The sequence below is a fragment of the Epinephelus fuscoguttatus genome, linkage group LG18, assembly GCF_011397635.1.
Source record: "Epinephelus fuscoguttatus linkage group LG18, E.fuscoguttatus.final_Chr_v1".
NCBI classification, from domain to species: Eukaryota; Metazoa; Chordata; class Actinopteri; order Perciformes; family Serranidae; genus Epinephelus; species Epinephelus fuscoguttatus.
In genome coordinates this window covers 19,302,938-19,329,668 of record NC_064769.1, presented here as the reverse complement: position 1 = coordinate 19,329,668, position 26,731 = coordinate 19,302,938, and the positions used below count along the sequence as shown (strand labels likewise).

The 26,731-nt window shown below is 40.0% G+C and overlaps 4 protein-coding genes across 5 annotated transcripts; 1 reads left to right on the top strand and 3 right to left on the bottom strand.

Annotated features, from left to right (window-relative positions):
• Window positions 1-3,420: 3,420 nt before the first annotated feature.
• zmat5 (zinc finger, matrin-type 5) lies at window positions 3,421-7,286 on the bottom strand. 2 transcript variants are annotated; one of them, XM_049604396.1, is made up of 6 exons: window positions 7,200-7,286; window positions 5,815-5,988; window positions 5,457-5,519; window positions 5,277-5,357; window positions 4,784-4,892; window positions 3,421-4,676 (listed from the first exon to the last, which is right to left on the bottom strand). In XM_049604396.1, the coding sequence occupies exons 2-6, from the start codon at window positions 5,939-5,941 to the stop codon at window positions 4,529-4,531; spliced, it is 528 nt and encodes a 175-aa protein (XP_049460353.1). In that variant the 5' UTR covers window positions 5,942-5,988; window positions 7,200-7,286; the 3' UTR covers window positions 3,421-4,528. The 2 variants fall into 2 exon arrangements, with proteins under 2 accessions (XP_049460353.1, XP_049460352.1); XM_049604395.1 differs by lacking the exon at window positions 7,200-7,286 and adding an exon at window positions 7,098-7,199.
• On the top strand, window positions 7,262-7,972 carry LOC125906027 (cytochrome b-c1 complex subunit 9). Its single transcript, XM_049604397.1, has 2 exons — window positions 7,262-7,426; window positions 7,621-7,972. The coding sequence occupies exons 1-2, from the start codon at window positions 7,286-7,288 to the stop codon at window positions 7,669-7,671; spliced, it is 192 nt and encodes a 63-aa protein (XP_049460354.1). The 5' UTR covers window positions 7,262-7,285; the 3' UTR covers window positions 7,672-7,972.
• Window positions 7,973-8,443: 471 nt separating this feature from the next.
• Window positions 8,444-12,799, bottom strand: gal3st1b (galactose-3-O-sulfotransferase 1b). The gene is made up of 3 exons (XM_049604394.1): window positions 12,786-12,799; window positions 11,229-11,371; window positions 8,444-11,149 (listed from the first exon to the last, which is right to left on the bottom strand). Exons 2-3 carry the CDS (start codon window positions 11,351-11,353, stop codon window positions 10,000-10,002), a joined length of 1,275 nt encoding a protein of 424 aa, XP_049460351.1. The 5' UTR covers window positions 11,354-11,371; window positions 12,786-12,799; the 3' UTR covers window positions 8,444-9,999.
• Window positions 12,800-14,364: 1,565 nt separating this feature from the next.
• Window positions 14,365-25,501, bottom strand: prodha (proline dehydrogenase (oxidase) 1a). Its single transcript, XM_049604338.1, has 14 exons — window positions 25,065-25,501; window positions 24,647-24,855; window positions 22,415-22,449; window positions 21,397-21,546; window positions 21,170-21,234; window positions 20,723-20,839; window positions 20,509-20,588; window positions 20,290-20,371; window positions 19,402-19,494; window positions 19,124-19,270; window positions 18,222-18,397; window positions 18,038-18,136; window positions 17,663-17,751; window positions 14,365-16,359 (listed from the first exon to the last, which is right to left on the bottom strand). The coding sequence occupies exons 1-14, from the start codon at window positions 25,401-25,403 to the stop codon at window positions 16,169-16,171; spliced, it is 1,872 nt and encodes a 623-aa protein (XP_049460295.1). The 5' UTR covers window positions 25,404-25,501; the 3' UTR covers window positions 14,365-16,168.
• Window positions 25,502-26,731: the final 1,230 nt, after the last annotated feature.

Genomic DNA, 26,731 nt, shown 5'->3' with positions numbered 1-26,731 from the left:
TTACATTAACTTTTCTGATTGGTTAAGATTCATTTTTCTGAATGTTTTCTCCAACAAATATTTGTCAGATTTGACAAGTTTTACAAAATGCTCTATATTTTTTCTTGCTCTTTTTATCTTAAAGTTTATCAAAGCTATATCACAGGAGGAAGCGTGCGAGACGGCGAGTATCATCCTGGCAATAAAGCAGATATTTTATCTCGTAGCTAAATAGTAGCTGTTTATGTATGAACTACTTATATGACATTGCATTACCTCTTTGTGTGGACATATCATGTAAGGTATGGGTTTTGTGTGAATGTAGAATATAGTTATTGTGTCAAATCTTGTCTTAAGACATATAAGTAATTATTGTGTCCTATTCTGTATGTTACAGTGCTTTAATGGGCAGATTTATGTACACTCTGTTGACGGATTGTCTTAATTGTTGTTATGACTTTGATTTGGACTGTAGACGTCTCCTGTTCTGTGCCTTTGTCATTTGGAGTAACAACTGCGCTCTCATGCCTTGACTTACCTCTGAAAGTCTTTTAGAAAGAAGGAAAATCCATTTTACAAAATTGCCACTTTTAACAGAAATGAATCTGATGCTAAATGTATTTTTCAAACTTAAATAATTAATCAGTAACTAAAGTCCCAATAAATATTCATGTATTATCTTTCTCTCTCCCCTGTTCTTGGTAAAACTTGTAGTTAATATTTGTATCATCCAGCTGTGTGACATTACGAGTAATTTTAACATCTAGACGGAGAAAATCCAGCAGTTTTATTTCTGTAACTGTTATTGCACATGTAGAGGTTACTGCATCAGTTATACACTAATGTAAGTGGTGTCTAGATGCATGTAGTCCAATAAAAACAAAGGCACTAAAAATGAACCTGCTGTTTGTTTTTTCTTTTTATATGTGGCATTGGTTGTAAATCAAAGCCCAAATCTCAAAAAAAAGGAACATTTACTGGGCATATTTACACAACATAGTTGACACAAACACCAAGAAAAGAAGAGCAGATCCCAGTAGGGATGCTCTCCACTGATATTCTGAATCCATTCTTCATTCAACACTTTGAGAAGCGGCAAGGAGAAACTGTCAGGCTCTGATGGTGTGACGGCCCTGACGGTGCAGCATCTGGCATGTTGAGCACGCATTAGTAACAGAGCACAGCACACAGCCTGCAAAGGAAAGACCACTTGGTTATAGCTGTATAGTGATGCACTTCATGTAGTGGCATGTACGCACGTACCCGAGCTTTGAAGTAAAATACTTGAGGGAAATAAAACATGCACACTTAATTAGTTTTAAGGGCTAGCATGAGTGGGTGGCGAGCACAGCAGAGATGGACATGAAGTAGTTATGAGAAGATTATATCTGGGGCAAGGAGACGTGGTGACAGTTTCTTTAGTGTACAGCATACACCTGTATATATGATAAGGATCCTGCAATATATATACGGCCACACGTGCACCGCATAAATACATCTTAAACTATGTTACAGAACTTGCCATTTTTATAGCCTAGCATTTACTTAAAGGTCCAGTGTGTGGGATTAAGGGATGTCTATTGGTAAAAAATAGAATATAAATTCAGGAATATGTCCTCATTAGTTCATAATCACCTGAAAATTAGAATAATGTTTTCCTTACCTGAATCCCAGTTCAGACCAAAGACTCACACCGAGACAAGTTGAAACAGGCAGCTACTTGCAATGTGCTGTTCTGCAACATTCAAAAAAACCTGCCGGTTCACACCAATGCAACTAGATGAGACAGTGTATCATCTCTATGCAACAACTCTGTGTACTTCTGTTCTGATTTCCAGCTTTTCAGACTTACGTTGTGGCTGAATATAATATGTAGCTTCTTAAAATATGAGTGGGGATAGTGATAGTGTGATACTGGCTACAGCTGCATTTGTAGTGGTGATGAAACGGCAAAAACAGAAACAAAATGTGCATCAGATGGACTGTATTCATAATATTTTTTTTATTTTTGTATACTTTATTAATCCCCCTGAGGGGAAATTCAATTTTTTCACTCTTTCGTCATTAACACACAGGTCCACATGCACAAACTGGACCTATACATGCACAGAGTGGAGAGATGTCAGAGTGAGGGGGCTGCCTTGGTCAGGCGCCCTGAGCGGTTGGGGGGGTTCAGTGCGTTGATCAAGGGCACCTCAGCAGTGCCCAGGAGGTGAACTGGCACCTCTCTAGCCACCAGTCGGCGCACCATATTTGGTCCGGACGGAGACTTGAGCAGGCGACCCTCCGGTTCTCAACCCAAGTCCCTATGGACTGAGCTACTGCCGCAATAATAAGTTAGCAGCGGCAATTAGTTAGTCAGTAAGAATGTGTGTGGGCGGGGCATAAGCACATACAGCGAGCAACAGCAACCTACTGTCCGCCACCAGCACACGTGAGGATGGAGACAAAGGGCTCAGTGGGGAAGGAGCACCTGAACAACAAGCAAACATGTCATGTGCGGCCATTTTGACTTGACCAGCGGACTTCACTACAAGCTGATTGGCTGTAGAAAGAGGTGACATGCCTCATGTTCTAAAACCAGCTGCCAGTAATTTGACCAGCTGAGTTGCAGGTGACACTGTCAGCTGGCTTTAGTCGAGCTCAGACAGTCAGTTCACATCACTGCAACTTTTCTCTGCAATGTTCTAAAATAGTTTGATTTCGTTGTGAATGATTGGTCTGAACTGGGCTTTAGAATGAGCTGTTTAATTCTACATGTGGAGCTGGTCCTCTTCCACTGAGCCCACCATGTTGTTCTACAGTAGCCCAGAATGGACAAACCAAACACTGTCTCTGTCTCCAAGAATGGAAATGACCCTATCTAGAGACAGTGTTTGGTTTGTCCATTCTGGGCTACTGTAGAACAACATGGTCACCGTAGTTCTTGTACACACATGGCACACAGTAGAAGTTTCAGTCCTAAACCCTAACTGCTAGATGCCACTAAATCCTACACAGTGAACCTTTAAAGGTACTTTATATGGTGTTTTCTTGTGAACTACGAGTTGTTGTTTTCATTTCATGTCTCTCACCAAAATGCACTGCATATCCTTGAGATCTTACAAACATGTTGTGTGCATTTACTTCCTCATTTAACATTTTAAAGCTGATTTTTATATGTTCATAAAATCATTCAATGTTAACATCCATTTTTGCTTTTGTCAGTCTTCTTCTGTGCTGTCTTTGTTTGGCACTGTTGGTTTCCTTATTATCGCCACCAATTGTTGAAAAGCAGAATAGCCTGAAACCAAGGCTGGATGTGCACGTGTCCTTGCTGCTCCATGGCACTACTATGGTACCTTTAACTAAGCATGTACTTAGGTTAAATTAAGTTAAAGTCAGACATATTCTGGCCAAGAAAGCAGAGTGCAAGTTAGAGAAAATGATACACAACAGAAAGAATACTCACAGCCGTTTAATGAGGATTCTGCTGTAAACACTGCATTAGGTACAAGTATATATATCTCAGCATAAGCCCAGTTATGAGGAATAACCTATTAGAGGACTTTAAAAGGCCAGTGACAATTAAACATAGCTTAGTCACAAATCCAAGGGATCTACATGAGGCTTATTGATAATAGTGTCTCAACAAACTTTCTATCTAAGAAAAACTTTCATTATGAAGCTTAATCCAGATCATTAGTTTGCAACCTTTACTATTTAGGAAGTAAAATGGTGTTTTCAGTTGGCTGGGTTACAAATAAAATGCAGTCAGATCAGTGACTCCCCCGGTGACGCAGCAGAGGATTAAAAATAAACAAAAAATTATTTCCATCTGCTCAGCAATCCTCCGCTCCTTTTGGGACTGCACGACATCAAATGTAACTCCTCAGAGGAGTTTCACGGTAAAGGCACTCGACTCCAGATTGGTGGAGCAATCAACAACACACTGCCAAGATGCCAGTTATGAGGATTATTATGCACTGCTTGTGTGGGAATCCTTAATCTCAGATTTACTTTTATTGTGTTTTAAAAATGTGTGTAAATACAAACTCACTCATTTACTCATTTTAAATCAGCTATTTTTTTTAAGATATTTTTTGGGGCATTTTCAACCTTTAATTGTTAGGACAGACAAGTGTGAAAGGGGGAGAGAGAGAGAGAGGGAGTGACATGCAGCAAAGGGCCACAGGCTGGAGTCGAACCCGGGCCGCTGCGGCAACAGCCTTGTACATGCGGCGCCTGCTCTACCACTAGGCCACCGACGCCCCAATCAGCTATTTTTTAATGTTACTTCTTGTAATGTAATTCTTACTCAAGAAACTTGACATCTTAAGTAAAATGTAATAAATTAAAAATTAGTTTTCATGAAACAGACAGGACCTATAGTGTACGGCACACAAAATGTTCACTCTTGAGGAAGAGAAATGGCAACAATCTCCTTTTGGACTCAACTTAAAACTTCATTTCAAACTGACAAACCTTCCAATACGAACATAAATCTATTCTATGCCATTCCTCCTCCTATTAATGTCACATATCCACTTTACAGTGATGTGGAAATCTTTCACCCCCACTCTGTGTTCTCTGTGAATTTCCATCCGCCTGGAGGAGGCGGTAGGAGAGAGGGTGGAAGGTCAGAGATGGAGAGGAGCTGTTGAAGTATTTCACTTTCTTCTTGGCCCTCTTCGCTGTCTTCCTTATTTTCCCGATCTCTGCAGGGATAAATAATTGAGCAGTTGAATTCTAAATCAACAGGAATAACCATTAGCGATGCTAACCATGTGTGAGTAAGTGTTGAAACAAAAAGGAAAGTGCATACCCTTTGATACTGAGGGCAGTTTGCTTCTTTTCTCTTCTGGAGAGCCATTCTTCGATGCTTCGCCCGGGTATCATTCTGTCTACAGAGCCCTCTCTGTGCCTTCTCTCATCTGAAATAAATTATAGCTCACTCCTGTCAACATATCCCAATCCACACAGTCTTCTGCACAAAATGTTCTTGACACTTTCTACTTGTATACTATTAGGTTTCTTTTAGGGAGTGCATGAGAAAGTGCTGACCCAAGGTGCTTGGAGTGCTTTCTTTTTTCTGAGTTTGTTTCAGATGCACCATCTGCAGCATTACATTTGAGCTTTTAACAATCTGGAATATGATGATCATCTGTGACGTGAGTGCAATGCTGAAAGAATATTTTAGATAGTACTATTAAATTTGCAAATGATATGTGTGGCATATTGCTTTGGGTGGCTGTGATGTTCATTTAAAAAGGTGTAAATGACAAGGTAGAGAGCTCTAACCTTTGGTTTCAGCTTACCTTCCACCTGTCTTTTTAAATTAAACAGATCCTCTTCAGACATGTGGGAAAACCTGCAGTTCGGGCCAAAGTCACAAATTCCTGCAAATAAAAACCAGGGAAAAAAATGAGGGTAACAAAAAGGTGTTCAATATAATTTCCTGGTTATGGGATAGCTGTATCATTTAAGCATTCTGTTACCTTTTTGGAGAAACTTCCTGCAGGGTTTCTTTGTTTGCTCGTCATACAGAATGGCTGAAGAGTCTTGGCAAAGAAAAATGACAGTGTTGTCCATGGTTGTTTCTATAATCTTCCATAATAAAGTTAACAGGTGGGCAGCCAAGATGGTATAACGAAATGTAAGCATGCTTAATTCATTAATCAAAATCTCACAAATAGGTTTAAGACTAGCATTTTCAATAGTTCAATAAAACATGCAGGATCACTGTCTAGTTTAAACGCATTTACACTAAAACATCATGTTGTAAAAAGAAAGCATGAAATTAGATTTTTATTGTGACCACATCCTAGACATCAAAGGACAAATTGCAAGGCTCACCTCTGAAATAGTCATACCAGGCTTTTTTGGCTCGGTGATGCTGAACACCATTTAGATGTTTTTTCCTGTTATGCATGTTGTCCTGAAAGGACCGGTCGCAGTAGTCACAGTAGTATCTCTTCCCCATGGTGCAGGCTATGTGCTAAAACCAGCAAGATGTCACCTTTTAAATCACTGAAAGACAGTGAACAGAAATGAAACACATTTACAGTAAATAACCGCTCTATCAACACATGGTGAGGGAATAGCTGCGCTGACCAAAATAGTTTCAGTATGATACAACATCAACTGAGAGAGCATTGCCATGTTGTGTTCCATTATGCTCAAAACGAGACAAAGGCTTTTCTAAAACAAAAAGAGGTGTTTAGTCAAAGAGACTGTCATTGATGATTATTTCTGTGATTAACAGATACAAAATAAAGCAGGAGACAGTCAAAAGTGCAAATTTACAGTTTCCCATGATCCAAGACAACATCTTCAAATTGTGGTTTGTTTTGTCTGACTGCCCAAAAGTCTAAAACCCAAAGATGTTTTAAAGTAATATAAAAACAGCAGCAAACCCTCAAATCTAAACAAGATTAAGTATTCATAAATTCATCTCAGTCAATTCATTTATCAATTAATCAACTAATCCTTTGGAGAAAAAACAGTATGAAGTACATAACAGACCTAATCAGGCCTAATCATGGTCCTAGTATTGATCTGTTTTGACATTTGAGACTTCCCTATCAAAGCAGGGTTGCTTGGATTTGCATAAAACATTTCTGATCTCATTTGTTTGTTTACTTTCACATCAAATACGTTTGTATTTATGTGAAAGTCCCACATGTAATTACAGATTTGGTCTAGGACCAAAAAAAAAATGATTGCATGAGAGGCACAAACTGGATCCAGCCTGATATCAAGAACACAAGGAACATCAGCAATAGGATAAACAAGGACAAGTGGAAATGGCAGCCATCTTTTGCTGCCATCTAATGGTTTAGTTATGAAGGTGCATTTATTTTTGCCTTGATGTGACTTCCTGTCTTACTCTAAATATCAAATTCTTAAGGTATTATACTATTTAGATACATGCTGAGTATGTAAACCAGTAGTTTGATGCTCGGGCAATTACTCCCCCAGATTACCGAGCGTTCGCTCGGAGCGTTGTTAGCGTTGGATAGTTAGCTAACGTTAGCTCGCATGCTATTTTTTTTTTACAGTCAATGTTATTGCCCAACGAATTATGGTTTGCTTTCAATCCCTATGTTTACTGAATTTAAACTGGAAATAGCACAAACCATTGGCGAAACAATGCGATCCTTCTAAGACGTTTGCTTTTTAAAGAAGACCACATACAGTTTGCAGTTAACTAACGTGAGTAACAAAAAGGAAATACTTACATACGGCATCTTTGCAGGGTCACAAAGCGAAAAGCGAAGCATTTAGACTCAGCTTCCGGTCCTGCGCACTGCGTTATTCCACCAACATGGCGCTGGCAAAGTCCGTCTACAATCTGCTCTTCAGGAGAACGTCTACTTTCGCTATAACCATCATGGTTGGAGCGGTCTTCTTCGAGCGAATATTTGACCAAGGTGGCGACGCGATTTTTGAGCAAATGAATCGCGGGGTAAGTGCGTCTTCTTGGTGTTTTAATGCTTGTTTTATCCTGACCTTGTACGCAGAGGGCGAAGCGGCGTTAGCATTAGCTAACCTAGCTTGCCCGCTAAGAGAAACAGTCGTGTCATTTTACAACTGCTTGCTGATATAATCTATGTGCTCACGGGAAATGTCTAACGTTATCCATCATTTGTTTTATTATAGAAACTATGGAAACACATCAAACACAACTACGAGAACCAAGACGAGGAATAGGACGCCGCGGGTTTACCTAAGGCTAAAGTGCAACTGTTGACACACTTCCCTGATCCATTCTTCTGGACTCCACACCTGAAACAAGCATCAGTCAACATGGACAATGTGCTCATAGTCATGCCCAGGCTGGCAGCGGCAACTGGAGGACCTGTGGGAGCTGACTGACTGTCCAGACCACCATGAAGATGGAGCAGTGGTTCCTGTCACCTCGTCCTCTAACCCTTCCTGTTGTTGTTTTTAAAGCCTTTGTTCCCCTCAAAGATTGTAAATGGTTAAATTAAACATATGTTAATGTCGTAAAGATCTTGCCATGTTTTGATTTATCATATTGTATATGACATGCATGTGTCAGTGTAAGGATTGTCAACGCATTTTACTTGATTTTTGGTAATACTTTAATTTTAGTGGTATTTTCATCAGAACACACACACTATACACCTTTTGCATAATGCAGCCCTTCTCTAGATGTTTCCATTGAACTGCATGTGTGCAAGCTTTTTCAAAATATACAGTGGATGGGTACTTGCAGTCCTTTTCATAGGTCTGTGGCTGTTTTTAGGTTTTTATGTACCTTTTATTATGTCATTTCAAAATTGCAGTGTTATGACAGCATGGTATCTGAGCTCAGAGGGAATTTAAATGTCCAAGTGGGCAGACAAAAAAATTGTATTCCAATGAAAGCATCACTTTGTGTTCGCTATTTAACCATTATGTATTTCCAAATTGCTGTAGCTGTGTCTTTAAACCACAAAATCATGCTTTATTTGTCACTGTCATTAACAACCTTGCAATATTTTTCACCAAGAAAATGAACACGTAACACAAGGTGGAGACTTCAAAAAATCAAGTTACATGGCATTTATCACAATGGGCCGCATACATACAAGTACATGTTCTGTACAAAAATCACCTGAATGAAAAGGGACATTATTTAGAGGCTATAGATGGTAAAAACAAAAAAGGAACATTTAAGAAGCAGCAAAGGCCACGGCCAGATTCTGAGACAAAAATGCCACAGAATGGTGTGAGGACAGACAAGTGCTCATTGTTTCCACATGTACTATATTACAACCAAAAAAAGTAAGCCTACATATGATAAATAAGTAAAAATAATATAATAGTTACAAATACACCCTTTGTTTACATAGCATATTTCCAAGCAAGTTTACAACAAAAATCATTTACAAAAAAAAAAGCAGGACAACCAGGCTGACAGATTTCAGTGATACCAGTAATCAGTGTATGAGCCTTAACAATGATTCCTTGTGCACACAATACTGTACATAAGGTCTCTGCAGTTAGATGTGCCTGCTGTATTAGCTTCAAGTACATACATAATACGGAATCTTAAGCTCAAGGGTGACATTTTATATTTGTATGGGAAGACAATCTTCATTAGAGATGTGTTATAAAAATGTCTATATGCACCACAAATATTGCAATGAAAAGAAAATTAAATTGTTAAACTCAACTTTTCCTTTGGCATGACATGATGAAGCTCATTCAGATTAACCTGCAGGTCAAGGTATAAGATGGTGTTGGAAATCTAAGGCTATCAGTCAAAAGTATAGCTTATACTGGCCTGGCCAAACTAGCAAAAAGTAGCTGCCACCCTTTTACCAAAAAAATCATGACACTTATCACTGGTTTATGCCTAAATTGAAATTAAAATGTACCCACATAAAAAAAGTTTTGCCATGTCAAACCATCATTACTGCTGATGATGAAGACATGTAAACTGGACTGACAGGGTCAGGCAAGGCCACAGCCATTCAAATTCATTGCATAAAACTGCACCTGAGCCTCAGGCCTCCAGGGGGCACACTAGCATTGCCCGTCCCACTGAATTACAAGAACCACTCTCAACAATATAGATGGCACGCCCTGATTTCATTCCTGTGGGTTCAATGGAAAATTTGCACCAGGGCGAGGAAACATTTGTTCTTGCAGCGGAAAATCAAGCAAATAAACTTTGCGCAACATTGCTGGAGCAGTAACTATGTAAACCTTACCATGGAGGCGAGAATCAGCTGCAGACTTTTACAACTTAGGTGCATAGGGGAGTCTTACTGTTTACTCTTCATGCCAGTTTTAAAAGAGTGTAAACACATTATCTTTATGGAGTGTACAATGATGAAAGATACAACAAACTGTGAGGAGCAATTATGACCAAGATGTTTTGAATGGAGGTGTCTGAGGTGCCGAAGGGTAATAAAGCTTCTAGGTGACACATCTGAAGTAACGTTATGGATGCATTGTTCAGAAGAAAACTGAAAAACACACATGTTGTAGGATAAATTACAATGTTTTCACTGTAAATGTCATAATTCAAGTCAAACTAAAAACAGTATCCTTAAACCAACCCCACAGTCTAGTAAGCCACAGGTTCACGCCCAGCTCTGACAAGTACTGTATTTCAGGTGTGAGCATTTTTTCACAGATTGTCCTGAATCTCGAATCAATATTTTTCTTCACATTATATCCGAGAATTGAAGACTCTCCAACTGGCTGCCAGGGCAGGAAGCGTCTGTCCTGAATGTTCTGGGCTTCAACTGCACCTCCATCCTCGATACAGATGGCCCTCATCTCAGTGTTTCGTCTCCTCAGCTCGTTTACCTCCTGTTCCATTCTGTCTCTCCCGTACGCCTCCACTCTGGCCCAGAAGGTAGCATTAAAGTGCTGATAGAGTCTCCAGTCAGCTCCGTTCCACTGTAAAGCTTTGGCTCTCAGCTCAGAGGTAAGACGAGATACAGATGAGCTCCTGCGAGCATTGAGTTTAAAGTATAGTATGTCCTCCATGGTCCAACACAGTGTCTCCTTAAGCAGGATAAGAGACTCCTCGAAATATTCTGCTACGAGAACCAGATCAATAAGTTTCGATAAGTTATGAATATTCCTCATTACACGAGGATCATCAGCCTCCAGATTGTTATCAAAACCAAAGTCAAAAGAGAGCAGATTTTTAAGGTAGAATGAGTTAAAGGCCTCTGGGCTGTAGAAGGTCTGAGGACTGTTTAGAAACTCCGCCAGTTTGTTCTCTCCATTGATCCTCCACGTGAGAGGAACCGCTCTGTGATAATAGTGGAAGGACGACTCAAAGAGATCCACTGGGTCACGTAGGATGGTGATGTACACAGCGTCTGAAGGCAGGAGCTTGGCTACTTCCTGATGGTCGAAGCGCATGTGGTTACAAACAATGTTGAAACAGTCTCCAGGCCTGTAGTCCTTCACCTGGGAGCACAGGAAAGGCGACGGGTAGAAGAAGTCGTTGCGCCCATCGGGGAAGGCGAATTTAAGTTTGTGCTTTTCTCCAAATCTGAAGAGGATGTTGAGTATGGTGCTGCTGGCAGTTTTATGGGTCTTCATGAACATGATGTTGAATGCGGGGGAGCACGCTTCTCTGCTCTGAGAAGGTGTGCTCACATTTTTCTTTAAAAATTTGGCCATACTGAGAGGACACGTGTCTTGTTTTGAGCCCCTGTGAATAAAACATATGGATCAGCAAACACATAACAGACTTTACACAATAAAATAATGCTGTCTTTTTCAATCTTTACCTGATCTTTACTTGGGTTGTGTTCGTCAGGCAATACAGCAGCAGCATGATGTTGGTCAATAAGACCCAGAGAACTGTCCTCCATGTTAAAAGTGTACACTTCTTTCTTTTGATACCAGACATCATTAACACCAAAACAGGAGCCTGAAAATGACATTAAAAAGACAAGACAGTGAAGACATTTACAAAGCGGTATCGATGTTCCAACATGATCTTTTATTCATAACGTAACATTAGCTAGGGGTTTGCATGTGGCTAGCACCTCTCTAGGCTTCCCATCCCTCAAAGTGCTTCTACATTACATGCAACATTAACACATTCACAAGGCCGAGGCTACAAGGGGCCAAAAACATTCTCACACACTCAGTTTGGAGTTCAGTATCTTGTCCAAGATAACTTTGACGCGTAGGCTGGAGGAGCCAGGGACTGAAATACTGATATTCTGAGTACTGGACAGCCTGCTCTGCCTCTTGAGCCGCAGCCACTTGGACATTGGTAATGTTTCTACTGAGCTTCTGGCTGCAGAATCGCTTTGAGTGAGCACGAGAGGAGAGGGAAGGGGGATTTGGATGGGGGACTGGGAGCTTGAGCGGGTGCTGTGTGTTTATGTGACATTAGATCCCAATACTGCCTTCTCAAAAAGTGTGCCCCCCCCACCCCACCCCCCCCACCCCACACACACACACACACATAAGTTACACTCCTGCACACCTTGCTTGATTTTGCTGTGTAACTGTTGTGTTCTCACACACTCAATGAGCAGCTACACAAAGCTCATAAACAGTAGTAATTCCCTGCAGCAATCCTTGCACACGGGCCACCTAATTACCCCCTTACCTCACCTCATCCCCCAATACAGCCGAGTCATTATTATGTATATATTTACAGAAAGCGCACCTGACCCATTTGAATTTAATGTTTTCCACAGATGAGTTTAAAAGAAAATCTACATGATAAACGGTAGAATGAGAAAAGAGGAGATAACAGATAAGCAAGAAAACTGCTGCATCATTCTTTCTGTCAGATAAAACCACGGCCCCCATGTTTACACCATAAACATGTTTAGGGTGCTTAACTTACCTTCACAGCAGAAATAGCAGAAATAGAAACACAAAAGAGGCACATGCAAAACACAGCTGAGACACAAGCACCATAAAACAGCATAGTGCTCATAGTGCAAATGGCTAAATATCAAATGTTTGATACTAGACATATGCTCATGCTTTATGTCATGTGGACAATGTGCGTCAGTTTGCATTCCAGCTCTGACTTCTGATAAAGCTGACAGTCATATATGTAGTCGATTTGTTACATTTGATGAGAGTTGTACGTACGTCTCACAGAGCAGCCGCAGTTATAAAAGACAAATTGATTAAATAATATACAACATGAAACTTAACTTGAACTTTAACTTGAAATAACAATTCTTATGACCCATTAAGAAAATTTAAGCTCCTTGTGATTATCAAAACAGCCTGGGTATAAACGACATGCCAAATCACAGATACAACACGTGAACATATGTGTGGAAGACAAACGAGCAAAGAGCGTTATTTACCTGCAGATGACAGCATCAGAAGTGTCGTTATGAGGCTTTGCGACCAGGTGAAAGAGAACCCTCTATTGTTCGGAGTACTGGACACACACCTGAAGCCATATCTCATTGGCTGTGAGGGCTGAAAGAAGTCAGATGTAAACTCTCCTCCCACAGAGGCTGAATTGGTGTGTAAAATAGGCGTCTGCTGAATGCTACATCTCTACACAACTGTTGTAACCATGACAGATAGTTGCGTGACAAATCTGCTTAAAGAATTGAAGTAGGCCTTTATGTTTTACCTGTTAGATCAGGGCTTTATCAACCCTGATCGACAACCACAGCTATGTCACTACGAATGAAGATAAGGGTTGTGTTGATCCAGTCTGGGGTACTATAGTTAGGGCAGCGGATGGAGTTGTAAAACTTTAAAGCAGCAAAGACTGTCTTAAATAAAATACTGTATCATCAATATTCAATCATCACTCATGTACAATATCTGTATCTGTATTTACTGTGAGATATCTACACTTGATAAATGCAATAATGTAAATTCTGCCACTCAGCTGGTCTATTTAACATTGTATCTTGCTTTTATTTTTTTACTGCTCACAATCAATCACTCAGGTGCAATATCAGTGTTGTTAAACTGCAATATCTATACTTCCATTGGTCAATAATGTAAAATCAGCCATTCAGTCTGTTTCTTTATTATATTCTGCTTTTTGATGCCTCCTTATCATATTGCTCATTTTTGTATAGTTAACTTATTTTATGTGCTTATATATTGCTTTGTATTTTTTCTACCGATGCTTCCTGTTTGCACTCTCAATCTCGTTGCTGCTGTAATGTAGCAAATTTCCCCTTCGCAGGAAGAATGAATTATTATATTATCTCTTGTATGCAACCTCTGAGTTTTCCAACTCCACAAATTCTCCCCAACAGTTTAACTTTAACTTGAAATAGGGTATGGTGAATGTGCACGGTCACTACCTGGAGCTCGCATCAACGGAGCCTGGGTTTGTTGAAGGTGGCAGTGCTGTTTGGGCTGAGAAAGCCTGTGAGTTTATCTTCTCTATCTCCTTTAACTTTAGCTTATATTGTAGTTGTGATATGTAGCATGTGAAAAAGAGTATGGTGAATGTGCTAGGAAAGGTAGTATCGGCACGGTCGCTACCTGGAGTTCGCATCAACGGAGCCTGGGTTTGTTGGAGGTGGCAGTGCTGTTTGGGCTGAGAAAGCCATGTTTAAGTAAGGTAAAGGAGGTTGTTGGGTCAGTGCGGGGAGCAGTGAGACCTGGCATTAGGGGAGTGTCTCTGGGACGCCAGAGATCACTGTCTAGCCTCCTGGAGGTGTCGTGGGACCAACTAGACGAAACACTGGTGAAAGGAGGTTCCCACCTGATGACCCCAAAGACGTGTTAGTTATCACTGCTCACTGGTCTATATAGTTAAGCCTTGCCAATAATAGCTTATCATAGGGCTTAGGAGGTTATTCACTGAGTGCTGATCCTTTTCTAGAGCACAAATTTCTTGTGTTTATATGAACAAAAACTTAACATATTTACAGCTCAGTGCTGTTCAAATTAACTTCCAACACGTGCTTTTAATGTCAACCGTATTTTATTGTGTTAATCAAAAATTACATGTATATTACAACTGTACAAAATGTGGTATAGTAATACAGCCGTGATGATGGAGAAAAACTAAAAAGAAAAACAACATGAAATGCACTCAAATAAAACCAGTATTTCTATAAAAAATACTTCAAATGACCCAGTGTTACCAGGTTACCATTCAAAAACTCAACCATCCACACCATAAGGGCAACTTGATTATTCTGATGGTGTTAAAATTTGACTTGACTTCATGTTTTTATGGCTTTATGTCAAATTCTCATGGCAACACTGCTGTAGGGTGAAATACAAGCATTAGAAATTATGTCACAATGGCAACACAGACCTACTTTAAGACTACTGACTTTTGTCATGTCCCAAAACACCCTGTATATTTTATTTAACTTTACAAAAAGGATTCATTGTTTTAGTTCAATGCCTTTTACAAAGGTGTAAGAACATTTTACAGTATTAATTTCCAGTCCTCAGAAAACAACTTCAATTCAAACATCAATTTATAATACATTCATTCTAAAACCTTTCAGGTTTTGAGGAGGACTCCACTGGGCAGCACTGAAACCACAGATACTGACACAACCAGTATTTCTGAAATCTTCCCTACCAAAACAAATTAACCTCACAGGCCACTTCTCCTCCAGTGCAGCTTATGCAACAGCGCAGGTGTTCTCAGAATACTTGGGGGCAGTTTTCCTTGAAATTCACAGCAGTAACCGCAGCATGTTTTTGGAACATTTTGGCACACGGGGCGTAACAGTTCCTGGTTTTCTGATTTGAACATCTGCCTCTGTTTGACGAGCAGGAGATGCTCTTTATTTCGGACAATTATGTCGTCGGGGCCATCTGGCACTTGTCAAGTATAAGAGCACACTAGACGTGAATGATCCACTGAAATGGATCATACTGAGTCACTCTTTAGCCTCGTACCGCTCAGTAGACAGTAAATGGAGTTTGTTTTGTCGGAGGCAAAATGAGCATTTGGTACTGCAAACAGTCATTTCCACGTCACAGGTGGCTGGCTCATTTCCACACATCCACAAAACATTAACCTTAACAGTTTACAATTAGAAACTGTGTGTTACATTTTGTAAAACTTAACATTTCATGTGCTCTTACCCTTAGGAACATCAACGTGCAGGCGTCAGAGGAGTGTACATAAACAAACAAAGTTGTACAGTCGCTGATTGCTTCCAGTTAATCTTATGAAAACAATCATGAGGCACTTTAAGTGACAGTTACATAAAAGTTAACACTGGACAAAACGTACCATGACAAAGCACAGGGCAAATGCTCTATATTTATATACAAGTAAGCCACCTTTGGTAACCATATATACACATAAACTTTTCTTAGCCTCTACTGAATAATTCCATGCTATATGTCAGAAAGGATCAGTGTTTAGCAGCACAAATATTTGCAAAAGTTCTTTAAAAAAGGAGTAAATGTGTTGATTCTGATGAGTTAAATAAACAACTTATGATTCAGACAAAAAACTAAATCAGCTCTTCTTAACGCAGCAGCACAAACATCTCCACAATGTAACACTGTGGTGATGTTTTAAAGACTCCTGTATTAAATATACTGCTAAAATGAACATTGCAAACCATACAACACATAAAATATCTGTCAGTGAAATGGCAAAACCTTCCTCCATATTGTGCAGCCTAACAAGCCAAGGAAGGACATGAATCTTCCTCTACAGGGAGCAGTTAGCTGGTTAAGATGGTGGAATGATTACAGATGTACCGCACTTAGTATGTTGTGGTCCTGTGCCTCAGTAGACAGGCTTGTAGAAAATCTGTCCGCCCAGCATCCTGCGTTTCAGCTCAGTCCACAGCAGGCTGCGCTCTCTCTGGGATCCTTTCATGAAGCCGCGGTTCTCTTGAGCACGGCGAGACAGGTAAGGAATGACCTCATTGACTGGGCCATATGGAACGTACTTGTAGACTGGGAAACCAGCTTGGCCTAATTTCAACACAGAGCAGAAAAACATGAATCAATATCCACTATCTCCATTCCATGTGATGTGTTTAGCTGGTATGTCCAACATACACATTGAGCTGACATGAGTTCATAAAGTTAACCGTGCTACAAAGACACTTGCTGTCAAAACTGACTCAGTGTTTACCCTGTAAATTAAAGGTCCATTGTGTAGGATTTAGGGGGATATACTGTCAGAAATGGAATATAATATTATAAGTATGTTTTCTTTAGTGTATGATCACCTGAAAATAAGACTTGTTGTGTTTTCGTTACCATAGAATGAGCCATTTATATCTACATAGGCAGCGGGTACTTGTCCACTAAGTCCACCATGTTGCACCAAAATGTTTCTACAGAAGCCCAGAATGGACAACTAAATACTGGCTCAAGATAGGGCCATTTGCCACCATAGTTAGCAGCCCCTCGGGAATGAGATCATTGGAAAAACACTTATTCTTTAACATGAAACTACTTTATTCAGTGTTTTTACTGGTTTTAATCACCTGGTCTGTTTGTTTTGAAGAGGAAGAGACCTCTGCAGATAATTAGGCTCACGTTAAAACCTCCTGAACAACAGCAACAACACTGAAAGAATTCTAATCAAGAAATGTTTCAACTGGCTGCAATCTGCAATCCTTACCACTAGATGTCACTAAATCTTCTGACATCTTGCACACTGTTCCTTTAAAACATTATTTGCTTTATTTGAAAATGTACTTGTGGTGATTAAATGTATTGAGATAACACTGATAGGTAAAAACAGGGTTTTGATATTACATATCAAGCGATATGACAAGGTCAAACCAGCCAGTATGTCTCACTAGTGGAGGGAAGGTTAAGGCTGCTATGGCATTAACAATTTTAATCATGAGGTTGAAATGTTACCTATTTGTCTTCTGTATCTCACTTACATAATACATTTAGACTGACTGTTGAGAGTTTTTATACAGAGAAACAAAGAGCTGCTATGCACAGACGTATACTGACTGTTTTCTTGAATGTGTACCTCTAACCCTTTGCATGGTGATGTGTTTCCATGCAGACTGATAGCGTGCTGAGCTTTGATAATAAGGACACTGAGAACCTGGAGTTGTTTGCTCCCAAAATATCAATAGATTGGACAGAATATCTGTAAGGTCAGTGGCCGTATGAGTGTCAAAAAGCTGACGTGTAAAGGGACTACATTTCAGTGGAGCCTCTCTGACCACATGACTCTGTGATGTAAGCCTCCGTGATTCCATAACTCGCTGTGTACTTTTAGAATCAGAGCTGGAGGGCCACATACCTAGTGGGAAGCTGATCTGGTCACACATGCCGAGCAGCTGTCCAAAGTAAACTTTATTCTCAGTGGGTGACAGGCCCATTTCATTCATCCTGAAAAAACAGGGGAAAAAAGTACATTACAGAGCTGTTACATAATAAGAGCTGGAGAGTGGTATTCAAGCCTTCATGTGACAATCTCATTCTGTAAAGCCTTTAAATGGTTTGGAAAGTTAACAAAGAATATGTTTCACTGAACTCAACATCCTGAGCATTGGTTTAAACCATTAAGCCTAATCCGTAAATGAGAGGTTTAAGGCTTTTGTGTTCAAACACTTTGCCCATGGTACATGCCAAATGGAAGTTTGAAGTTGTCATGCAGGCCTGAGATAATACGTACTTTTCTAGGGTGAATTTAACCGTGTCCTCGTTGTGAGTCGCAACCATGATATTTGCTTTCCTGCTGTGTTCGATCTCCTCCAGCACATACTCCAAACACCTGGATGAACGACAAGACGGATGATTAGGATTTAGACATGTTCTAGCGAAGCCATCAAGGGTCTTGATAACAATTGAAAACTCACTTGTGATACATCCTGTTGGTGCTCTCATAGTCTGGGTTTATTGGGTCTTCGTAGCCAATCTCTTTGGCCCTGTCTCTCTCTTGGTACATGTAGGCTCCACGAACCAGTTTGGCACCAAAGTACCAGCCCTCCCGTCGCGACAGCTCGACATCCACGGTTACATTGTCATAGGCTTCCTAGGAGAATTAAAAAACATAAAAGGATATCACTATTTCAAATCATCCTTACAGTGCAGGGTACCTCTATGAGTACAGAAGTCAGCTGTGATGATTCCTAGGGATGGACATCAAGAACTGGTTCCACATTCACAAACATAGACATCACATGCCTCTGAGCTTATCTGTTACTTTTGTCAGGGCCTGCATGTTATTCCAATAGTTGTGCTCTGTAAAACAATGACGCCAAACCGTTGTGTCTAGACTGCTGGTATCTTTCAACGTTAAGGAGTCACAGCCTAAAGCGTGGCTTCTTTTTATGTGGAGAGATGACGACAGTGCTTATAACGTCAATCAAATTATAATTTCAAGAAAGGGTGGAAACACCAGCAACATGCTCAAACATCTGTCTACGCGACATGGATTAAAGTCCAGGAATGCTATGTGTTCAGCACTCCATGAAAAGTGCCACTGAATGTATGAATGCTGTACGAATGTTGTCTTATCTCATCCACGCTAGATGATGACAGACACACTGGTGCCGCTGATGCTGTAAACCTGTGTAGGCCTACTTTTTCCACACAGAGTGTTGATCCGGAATCAATTAAGAATCAAACTGATAAGCAGAATCAATAAAAAAAATCTACAATGTTATCAATTCCCATCCCTAATGTCTAAGGATAAGGTAAGGATTTTGTAGATCTAAAAATTGTCACGAATAGATGTGATGAGAAACTGTGGTCTTACCTTGAGGTAACACTGATAGGTGTTGAAAATGATTGGCTTTTCTCTGTTGAATATCCTCTGCATTTCCAGTGTCAGACGACTGATAGCTGGTTGGAAGTACGTCTGCTCGGCGTCCACCATTAGCCTTACTCCATTCTCCACAGCATGCTGGAAAGAATATTTACAGTTTACAAGCTCTATAAGTGACACTAATCATTGGCTCTCATTTGCAAGACAAACAGATTCGTCACTTCAGCAAACACAATTCACTTCTGGTTTATTTGATTTCCTATCTTCACCTTGGCCAGAACGTCCACTCTCTGCAGCATTCTCTTCATCTGCCTCTCCTCCTCCGCTGTGAACTTGTTCAACAAAGGCTCCAGATGGCCTGTCTGCAAAGCAACACACAAAACATTGAATTGTTTAACATCTCCTTTCAAAGCCATTATGATCAGGGTAACCCCACTAACTATATCAGTGTGTGGCAGGCAGAGTGGGGGTTGGGTGAGTTAGGATGAGAGCAACATGAGTGCCTCTGCCATTTTGTCCAGTGTCCCTTTTCAATCAGACAACTACCCTCACTAGAACTGGCTACATTAACATGTGCATTATAACTGGACTCATACCAACTATGCAGAAATTTATGGAGTACTGTGTGTCCCAAATTATGTTGTGTTCTTCTGGGGAAAGGATATGATATTGCCCTGGTTATTATATTGTTGAAGAAGATCCATGTCTGCTATGATATACTCTATATCAACTTGCCCCCACAATATGTCAAAGAAGTCCAAGTTCAAATGGGGAGACAAACACTGTTGTCTTGCTAACATCTATTTTATTAATTCATTTACATCACTATCTGCTACTTTACCATATAATAACATTTATCTATAAAAATGATGAGTCTGAAATGCAGTTTAAGAAGTATGAACTAGAAAATGATCACCAAAAATGGGTGTCTGCTCTCAAATGCTGTATCACTGCTGAAAACATGCCCTTTTAAAGATGAAATTAAGGCCTTCTGTGTTTATCATACACGTCTCAGGGTACAGGAAACATGAGAATTTATGAGACCGATATAAACGGATGACGACGTACATGGGCAACATTTACTGAACTGCCACAGTCTGTGCATTTATTTCCCTTCTCAGATTCTGGGAACACCGCTAAATATTTACATGACTCACCTCCAGGTTTGGCACCATGAGCAGGTTGGAGATTGTTGTTGTGTCGTTTATTAGACTGTTCCAGTCCAGCAGATCTATCGTTCTGGCAATAAGATGTGAGAAAATGTATATTAAAATATGTTAACACTTTGTTTTCCAACTGACTACACAGGGATTCAAGAAGGCCATGGGCTACAGTGTGGATGTAGGCTATATAATCAAAAGCAAAAGCTGACTTACCCTGACAAACCCAGCTTCTCTCCAGTAAACCAATTCTCTATGTCATCCTTGGCTCCAACACCCATCTTTGTCAAACTTTCCTACAAAGAAATAAGGACATGGCTCTTAAAGTCATAACTTCAGAACATCTACGAAACAACTACACGTTATTTGAGGACACCAGTTATGGATGAACATGCATGAACCTGCATTAGACGTCAAAGGCAAAACACACCTTGAGTTCCTCCAGCTCCAGCTTCTGCTCCAAAACCATCATCTCAGATTTTCCCTGTTGTGCTGCGAGGACGTTAAAGAACTGTCTCCATTTCACCAGGACCTCTGAAAACTGGAGCTGTTCAAACGCACACCAATTCATAAACAATCAAATCATAATACTGCATTTGAATCATACTTAACTTTTGTCTGAGAAAGTTAAGACCTGACACAGTCTCCCTCTTGTCTCTTAATGTGAACCTATGATCATACTAATCCACTGGCACTGACTCAAAACCATAAAGAGATAAACAGCTAATATTTCATTGACCTATTACCCCGTAATAATTGCTGTGTGGTTTGTTGTTGTTAGATCTAGCAGCACTGTTGTTGCCAATCAATGCCATTCATACTGTTATCTAAAATCTGAATCTTTGACTTTATATTGAAGACATGAAGTAAAACTTACAAGGAACTGAGGGCGTCCCAGGGCAGTCATTTTGATAGCAGAAAATCCATCAGCTGAGGCTCCACCTGAAAGTGATAAAACATTTTATATCTCTCTGTGTTTTATGACTCCACACCCATTTAATTTGGTGTATTTTTCACTGTAGTTTGGGCTTGTATAGCCATTAATAATATCCAAACTAACATTTTATGTTTCTCAATTACTCCCTCAGAAGCCTGACTACTTACCAGAGGCTCTAATGCAGTTTATGAATGTCTCCATTTGGCTGTCACATTTGTTCTCGTCTGCGTAAAAGTAGGTACGAGCGCTGGTAACCCCTCCACGCCTGTCTCCAAACTGACGATGGGCCTTGTACTTCTTCTCGCGATGATCAGCATCTGGAGGAAATGAAGGAGACATCAGCTGCTTGACGTGGAAAATAACCACCAACTTAGAGCTTTTTTTCCTTTATATATTTTTGTATTTGGAACTACTAGTAATTGGGAGCTCACTGGGAGTTAAATGTCTCCATCGCCTTTTTATCAATGAGACAATTTCAGCTATAATATTCAGATAATATAGGAAAAACAAAATATATTAATGTTTTCAAGAGATTGAAAGTAGTCAAAATAGCTGTTTTAATCCTGCAAGCTTTTGTTTTCAGTCCTGTATTTATTTCCATGACAATAAATATCACAAGCAAAATGGTTTATGGAAATATCCACAGTATATTAATTATAATTTTAGGCATTATTAAATTGAGGAATTTGAAATCCTCTGTCTAAACCTGATCTCATAGCACTACTACTACTATCATTAATATTACTGCCAGAGCATGTCATACTAAGAACATATCAAGAAATTGCTGTTTCCCATTAAAATATAAAATTCTGATCACATCAGACTTTAAAATAAGATCAGAGAAAGCACATTAACCCTCTAACAGGAGCCATGAACGTGTCTTGTCATGTCCTCGCTGCATTAGACACTTCAGACCCCACTAAATCCAGATATAACCAGTACTCCCCAGGCTAGAGCACATGGCCTCATGACTTGCCATACCAACACTTGACACTTCACTAGATTTGTGTTGCAGTAAGGTCAAGCTGAAGCAGTTGAATATCAAAGCAAACCAGTTGTTCAGTTGCAAGCTGACTGTGCAGTCAGTGAAGCATGCAGTGGCTGGTTGTGTAACACATATTGATATTGAACAGATACACTACGTTACATGCAATAGATCAGTTATTTTCTAACGTATATACAAACCTGGGCTTTCTTTCTCTGCTTCAGAGACACACGAGCTGAAAAAGAAGAACAGGATGACATCAGAACATAAAATAGTTTACTTTCCTACACAACAAATAAAAACAAGATTCTAGTGGCTCTGTTTTCTCTCAGTGTTATAACGTCGCATATCACTTACATCGTTTAATTAACCAGACAGTATGCAAACAGTGAGCGTGGGAGGGAACACAATTTTGAACGGTGATAAAAAGATGGGGGAAAAAGTTTCCATGTCTAAAGTACATCACACCAATCCAGTTCTGTCTGTCTGAGAATCGACAAAGCGCTGAATGGTTTAGGGCCCAAATACATTTCAGACCTTCTGCTACAATATGAACCACCCAGACCTCTCAGGTCCTCTGGGACTGATCTGCTTTGTGTCCCCAGAAGCAGCGTTTAGATATTATGCACCACATATCTTTTAAATCAAGGTTGAAGACATATCTGTTTGGTTTGCGGCTGCCTTTTATTAAATCAAATATTTATGAATTTCTTGCACGGCACTGTAATTTTTATTATTCAAGTACTTTATTTATTTATTTATTTATATTACTATCTATTTTCTATTCTCTAGAATTGTTTTTAAATGTCCTCTCAAAATTATCTTTTTAACATATTTATTTACTCATCTTATAAGTATTTCTTTTTCTTTTCTTTTATATTATCTCTTTACTCTTTTATTGTAATTCTGTATCTTTTATTATGTTTTATTGCTCTGTAAAGCACTTTGAATTGCTCTGGTGTATGAAATGTGCTATACAAATAAAGCTGCCTTGCCTACGTTGAAGAAAGGCAAATGTCATCTAACCAGTCTTGCTGATAGCTCTTCACACGAGAGGATAATGGCCTCCATTTCTGGACGTGTTGTGACATGAGAGATTTATCAGAGTACAATCAAACCGCTGTGTTCACTGTGCTGTCTTCATCATGGACCTAACAGTCTTTTCTCTCTGTGAATTGATAAGATTTTTAAAAACAAAAATGTGCTTCCATTCACTTCAGCGTGTGTACGTTTTGGGCTCAGCGTGATAGTCCTTGGTTAAAGAAAAATAAGCTCATTTCCTCCTCAGTGCGTTGCGTAACACTTCCGTGTGTGTGTGCCCCATGAAAGGATCTGGCACAGTACTGATGTAGCACATTACTCTAAAAGGCTGGCTGCCCTTGCAGGTGGTACATCCCCCTTCTGAACAAGCAGCACAGCCAATCAAAAGAGAGGTGTTGGTCCTAGCCAACCAATAAGGGGGAAGCACTATTTGCCCACTGGAGATAAAATACAGTCTGTTTACAGTCTCTCCACTGGAATGAAACATTCTGTGCCATGTGTGACTCATGTTAATTTGATAAGGAACATGATGGAAGCCACACCTGAGGTGATAAGATAAGAATTAACTATATTGAGCTATAATTTTTTGGAATGCTGTAATGTAAATAAAGAAGTCAGAAGATAATTTACAGATGGACGACTAAGAACGCAGGCACCTGTGAGAGAAAAGTATCACACTAAAGGGAGCCGACCAGACTTGAAACCTGTATTTCAAGTATCAGTGCCACATGTTTGATCTGTGAAACTTCCCTTAACAAGCATATACCTGCATGATGTTTGGTTTAACCCACCACCCCGTCCAAGGCTTAAATTAGCTAGTGAGGCCTACAGTGTAGTATGTGCTGCACAGTCACAGAGCCAAGGATAATGTGCCAAATCACGTGTAAAAAACATCTTGAATGCTTTGGTGTAAAGGCAATGACTAAATGTAAGTATTGCTAGTTGTTTTAATATAAAACAACTTTAAGTGGATTTATCATAATGATGCCACTGTAAAGGTATTATTATCGTATATCTATTCATTGCAACATTTTTTTTTTTATTCCAGTGTGCCCAGTCCAGTCTACCCAGTGTGCAGCTCCTGTTACAACCATGCGTGCAGAGGAGCGAGGTGGGGGCGGGTGGTCACTCTTAAAATGGCCTGTTCAAACTCCTTCCTGCAAACTTATTGGCTGAGTCATGGGGCAGGTGATTGTGTGCTAAACAAACAAACCTGACTCAATAGGTCTTTTAAGTTAAGTATGTTGCATAACTTGTGAATCATCTAGTGCACATACGGCATACTTTAGGGTTGGAACTGATTAACTGTGCTTGGTTTAGAGCATCTTAACATTTCACAGTGAGCCTGAATCTTAATGAGAAAGTAGCCTACTGATGCAAACATGACTTACTCCATTTCCTTCTTCTCTGCCTCCTCTTGTGTCAGGTCCTCCTCAACACTGTAGTCCAAAACTGCCCCCACACCAAACGCCTCGTTCTTCTGAATCAGAGGTTTGATGGAGTTGTGGTCCTCTCCGGCCACAAACTGACCATAGAAGGTCATCTTCATCATCTTCTCAAACATCCACTGACCCAGCAACTTCCTGCTCAGATCTATCAACTGAAACCAAAACAAGGACACGAAGTTATTCTCTCAGTAGTGCATCCTACATTACATGCATGCATCATCTTACTTGCCTGTTTCCTTAATTATTACGCATACATTACGCACACGTTATACATTTACAGTATCTCATCAAAATTAAAGGTAAGGAGACTTTTTTGTTCTTAAATCAAAAGGTTAACTTCTGAACAACATCAGCAGCTCACCTGTTTGTTTTTCTCAACGAGGACGTCAATGGTACAAAGCTTGAACACCAGCAGGCTCCGCAGCAGCTCAATGTTGCGCTTGCTCTTGTAGGCTTCCTCCGTGTTGTCGAAATCGATGTGGATTTTACTTAACTGCGTGTTTTTCACATTTTTGGTCTCGCTGATGAGCTCAACGGGCACAGCCTCCACCACGGTGCACCCATCTATCTGCTGATCTTTCTCCTCCTGGCTCTTGGTGGATGCCACTGTGGACCGCCATCTTCCAGGTGATATGCGTATTTTGCCGACATTGCCTTGATTCGCTCTCACAAGAGCTGCTACGAATTTAGTGTAGGACATGGCGTCCTTTGCTTTCTGAGCGCACAAGCCTATAAATCGCGGGAACCTGCTTCACCAAATCGTTTCCTTGCTGTGATGTTGTGTGAAAGGGTGTTCGCATTTAAAGTCATCCCGCGCCCGGAGGCGGGGCTTCACGTGTTACATCACGGTGCTTTGCATCAGGCGCGTAAACATGTGTCTAGTGCAGGGGTGCCTGACTCATTTTAGTTCAGGGACCACATACAGCCCAATTCGATCTCAAGTGGTAAAACTACTGCATAATAACCTATAAATAAGAACCCCTTCAAATAGTTCCCTTTTTGTGTGAAGAAGTACAATCTGAAAACGTTCATCCATTTATAAAAACAAATGATGAACAGACTGCAATACCCTCAGAAAAATGTGCTCAAATCCAGCAGTATGTCTCAGTTTTTCCACATTTAGTCAGTCTACTACTCACTTTCATTACATGCGCATTATTTTATAATTTTCTACTTAAGTCGAAGCTTTTGAAGATGCAGGTTAAGTCATCCTCTGCTTTACAAACCATTTACAGTCTGAAGTTCTGACAGTGCCAGGGCAGCAGGATTCCACTTGTACTGTTTTATGAAAAAAGTCTGATACATATTCTTTTATACTGGTTGACAATATTTTGCATGATGTTCAATATATTTAAATATGACCACAGTAAGTTAATTGTTATTTCAGAGAGCTGTATTCTGGTCAGTTTGAAAAGCCTCTGAGGCAGCACTTTACATGAAGTATCTGCTCACTGTTTAAATTGCTCCTGAGAGCTCCCAGCCTTCACAAATGCATCAACATTAGGTGTGCAAAGTCATCTAGAGGGCCGGATTAACTCCTTTGGTGGGCTTTGGTCTGTATGTTTGACACCTCTGGTCTAGTGGCTTTAATACAAGGCCATAATACAGTTGACGCCTCAAAGCCCATTACAAACTACAGCAAGATTTCAGTTTAATTTCTGACTTCATGCTCCTTTTCTTCCATTAGCTGTCTTCACAAATTTAATTTCAGTTTAATATAAAATACATACATATTTCCCCATAAATAGTGGGGTTGGTTGGTCTACTTATTCCACACTGACTGCCTGACAGTAAGCAATCAAGGAAAGAAGAACTGTAGCTTGTTCTAGCACTTAAAGCTGTATAATGTTTATACTAACTGAAATATTCAGACCCAAAATTTCATGTTTTTATGGCTGCACCATACCATCAAATAACAATATTCTACATGTTTTGAGCATGACTTGATCCAGTGGTTCTCTGGGGGTCCTCAGCAAAAATGGAGAATGCTGTATTTTCACTATGTCTATATACTACACTATAAAGGTG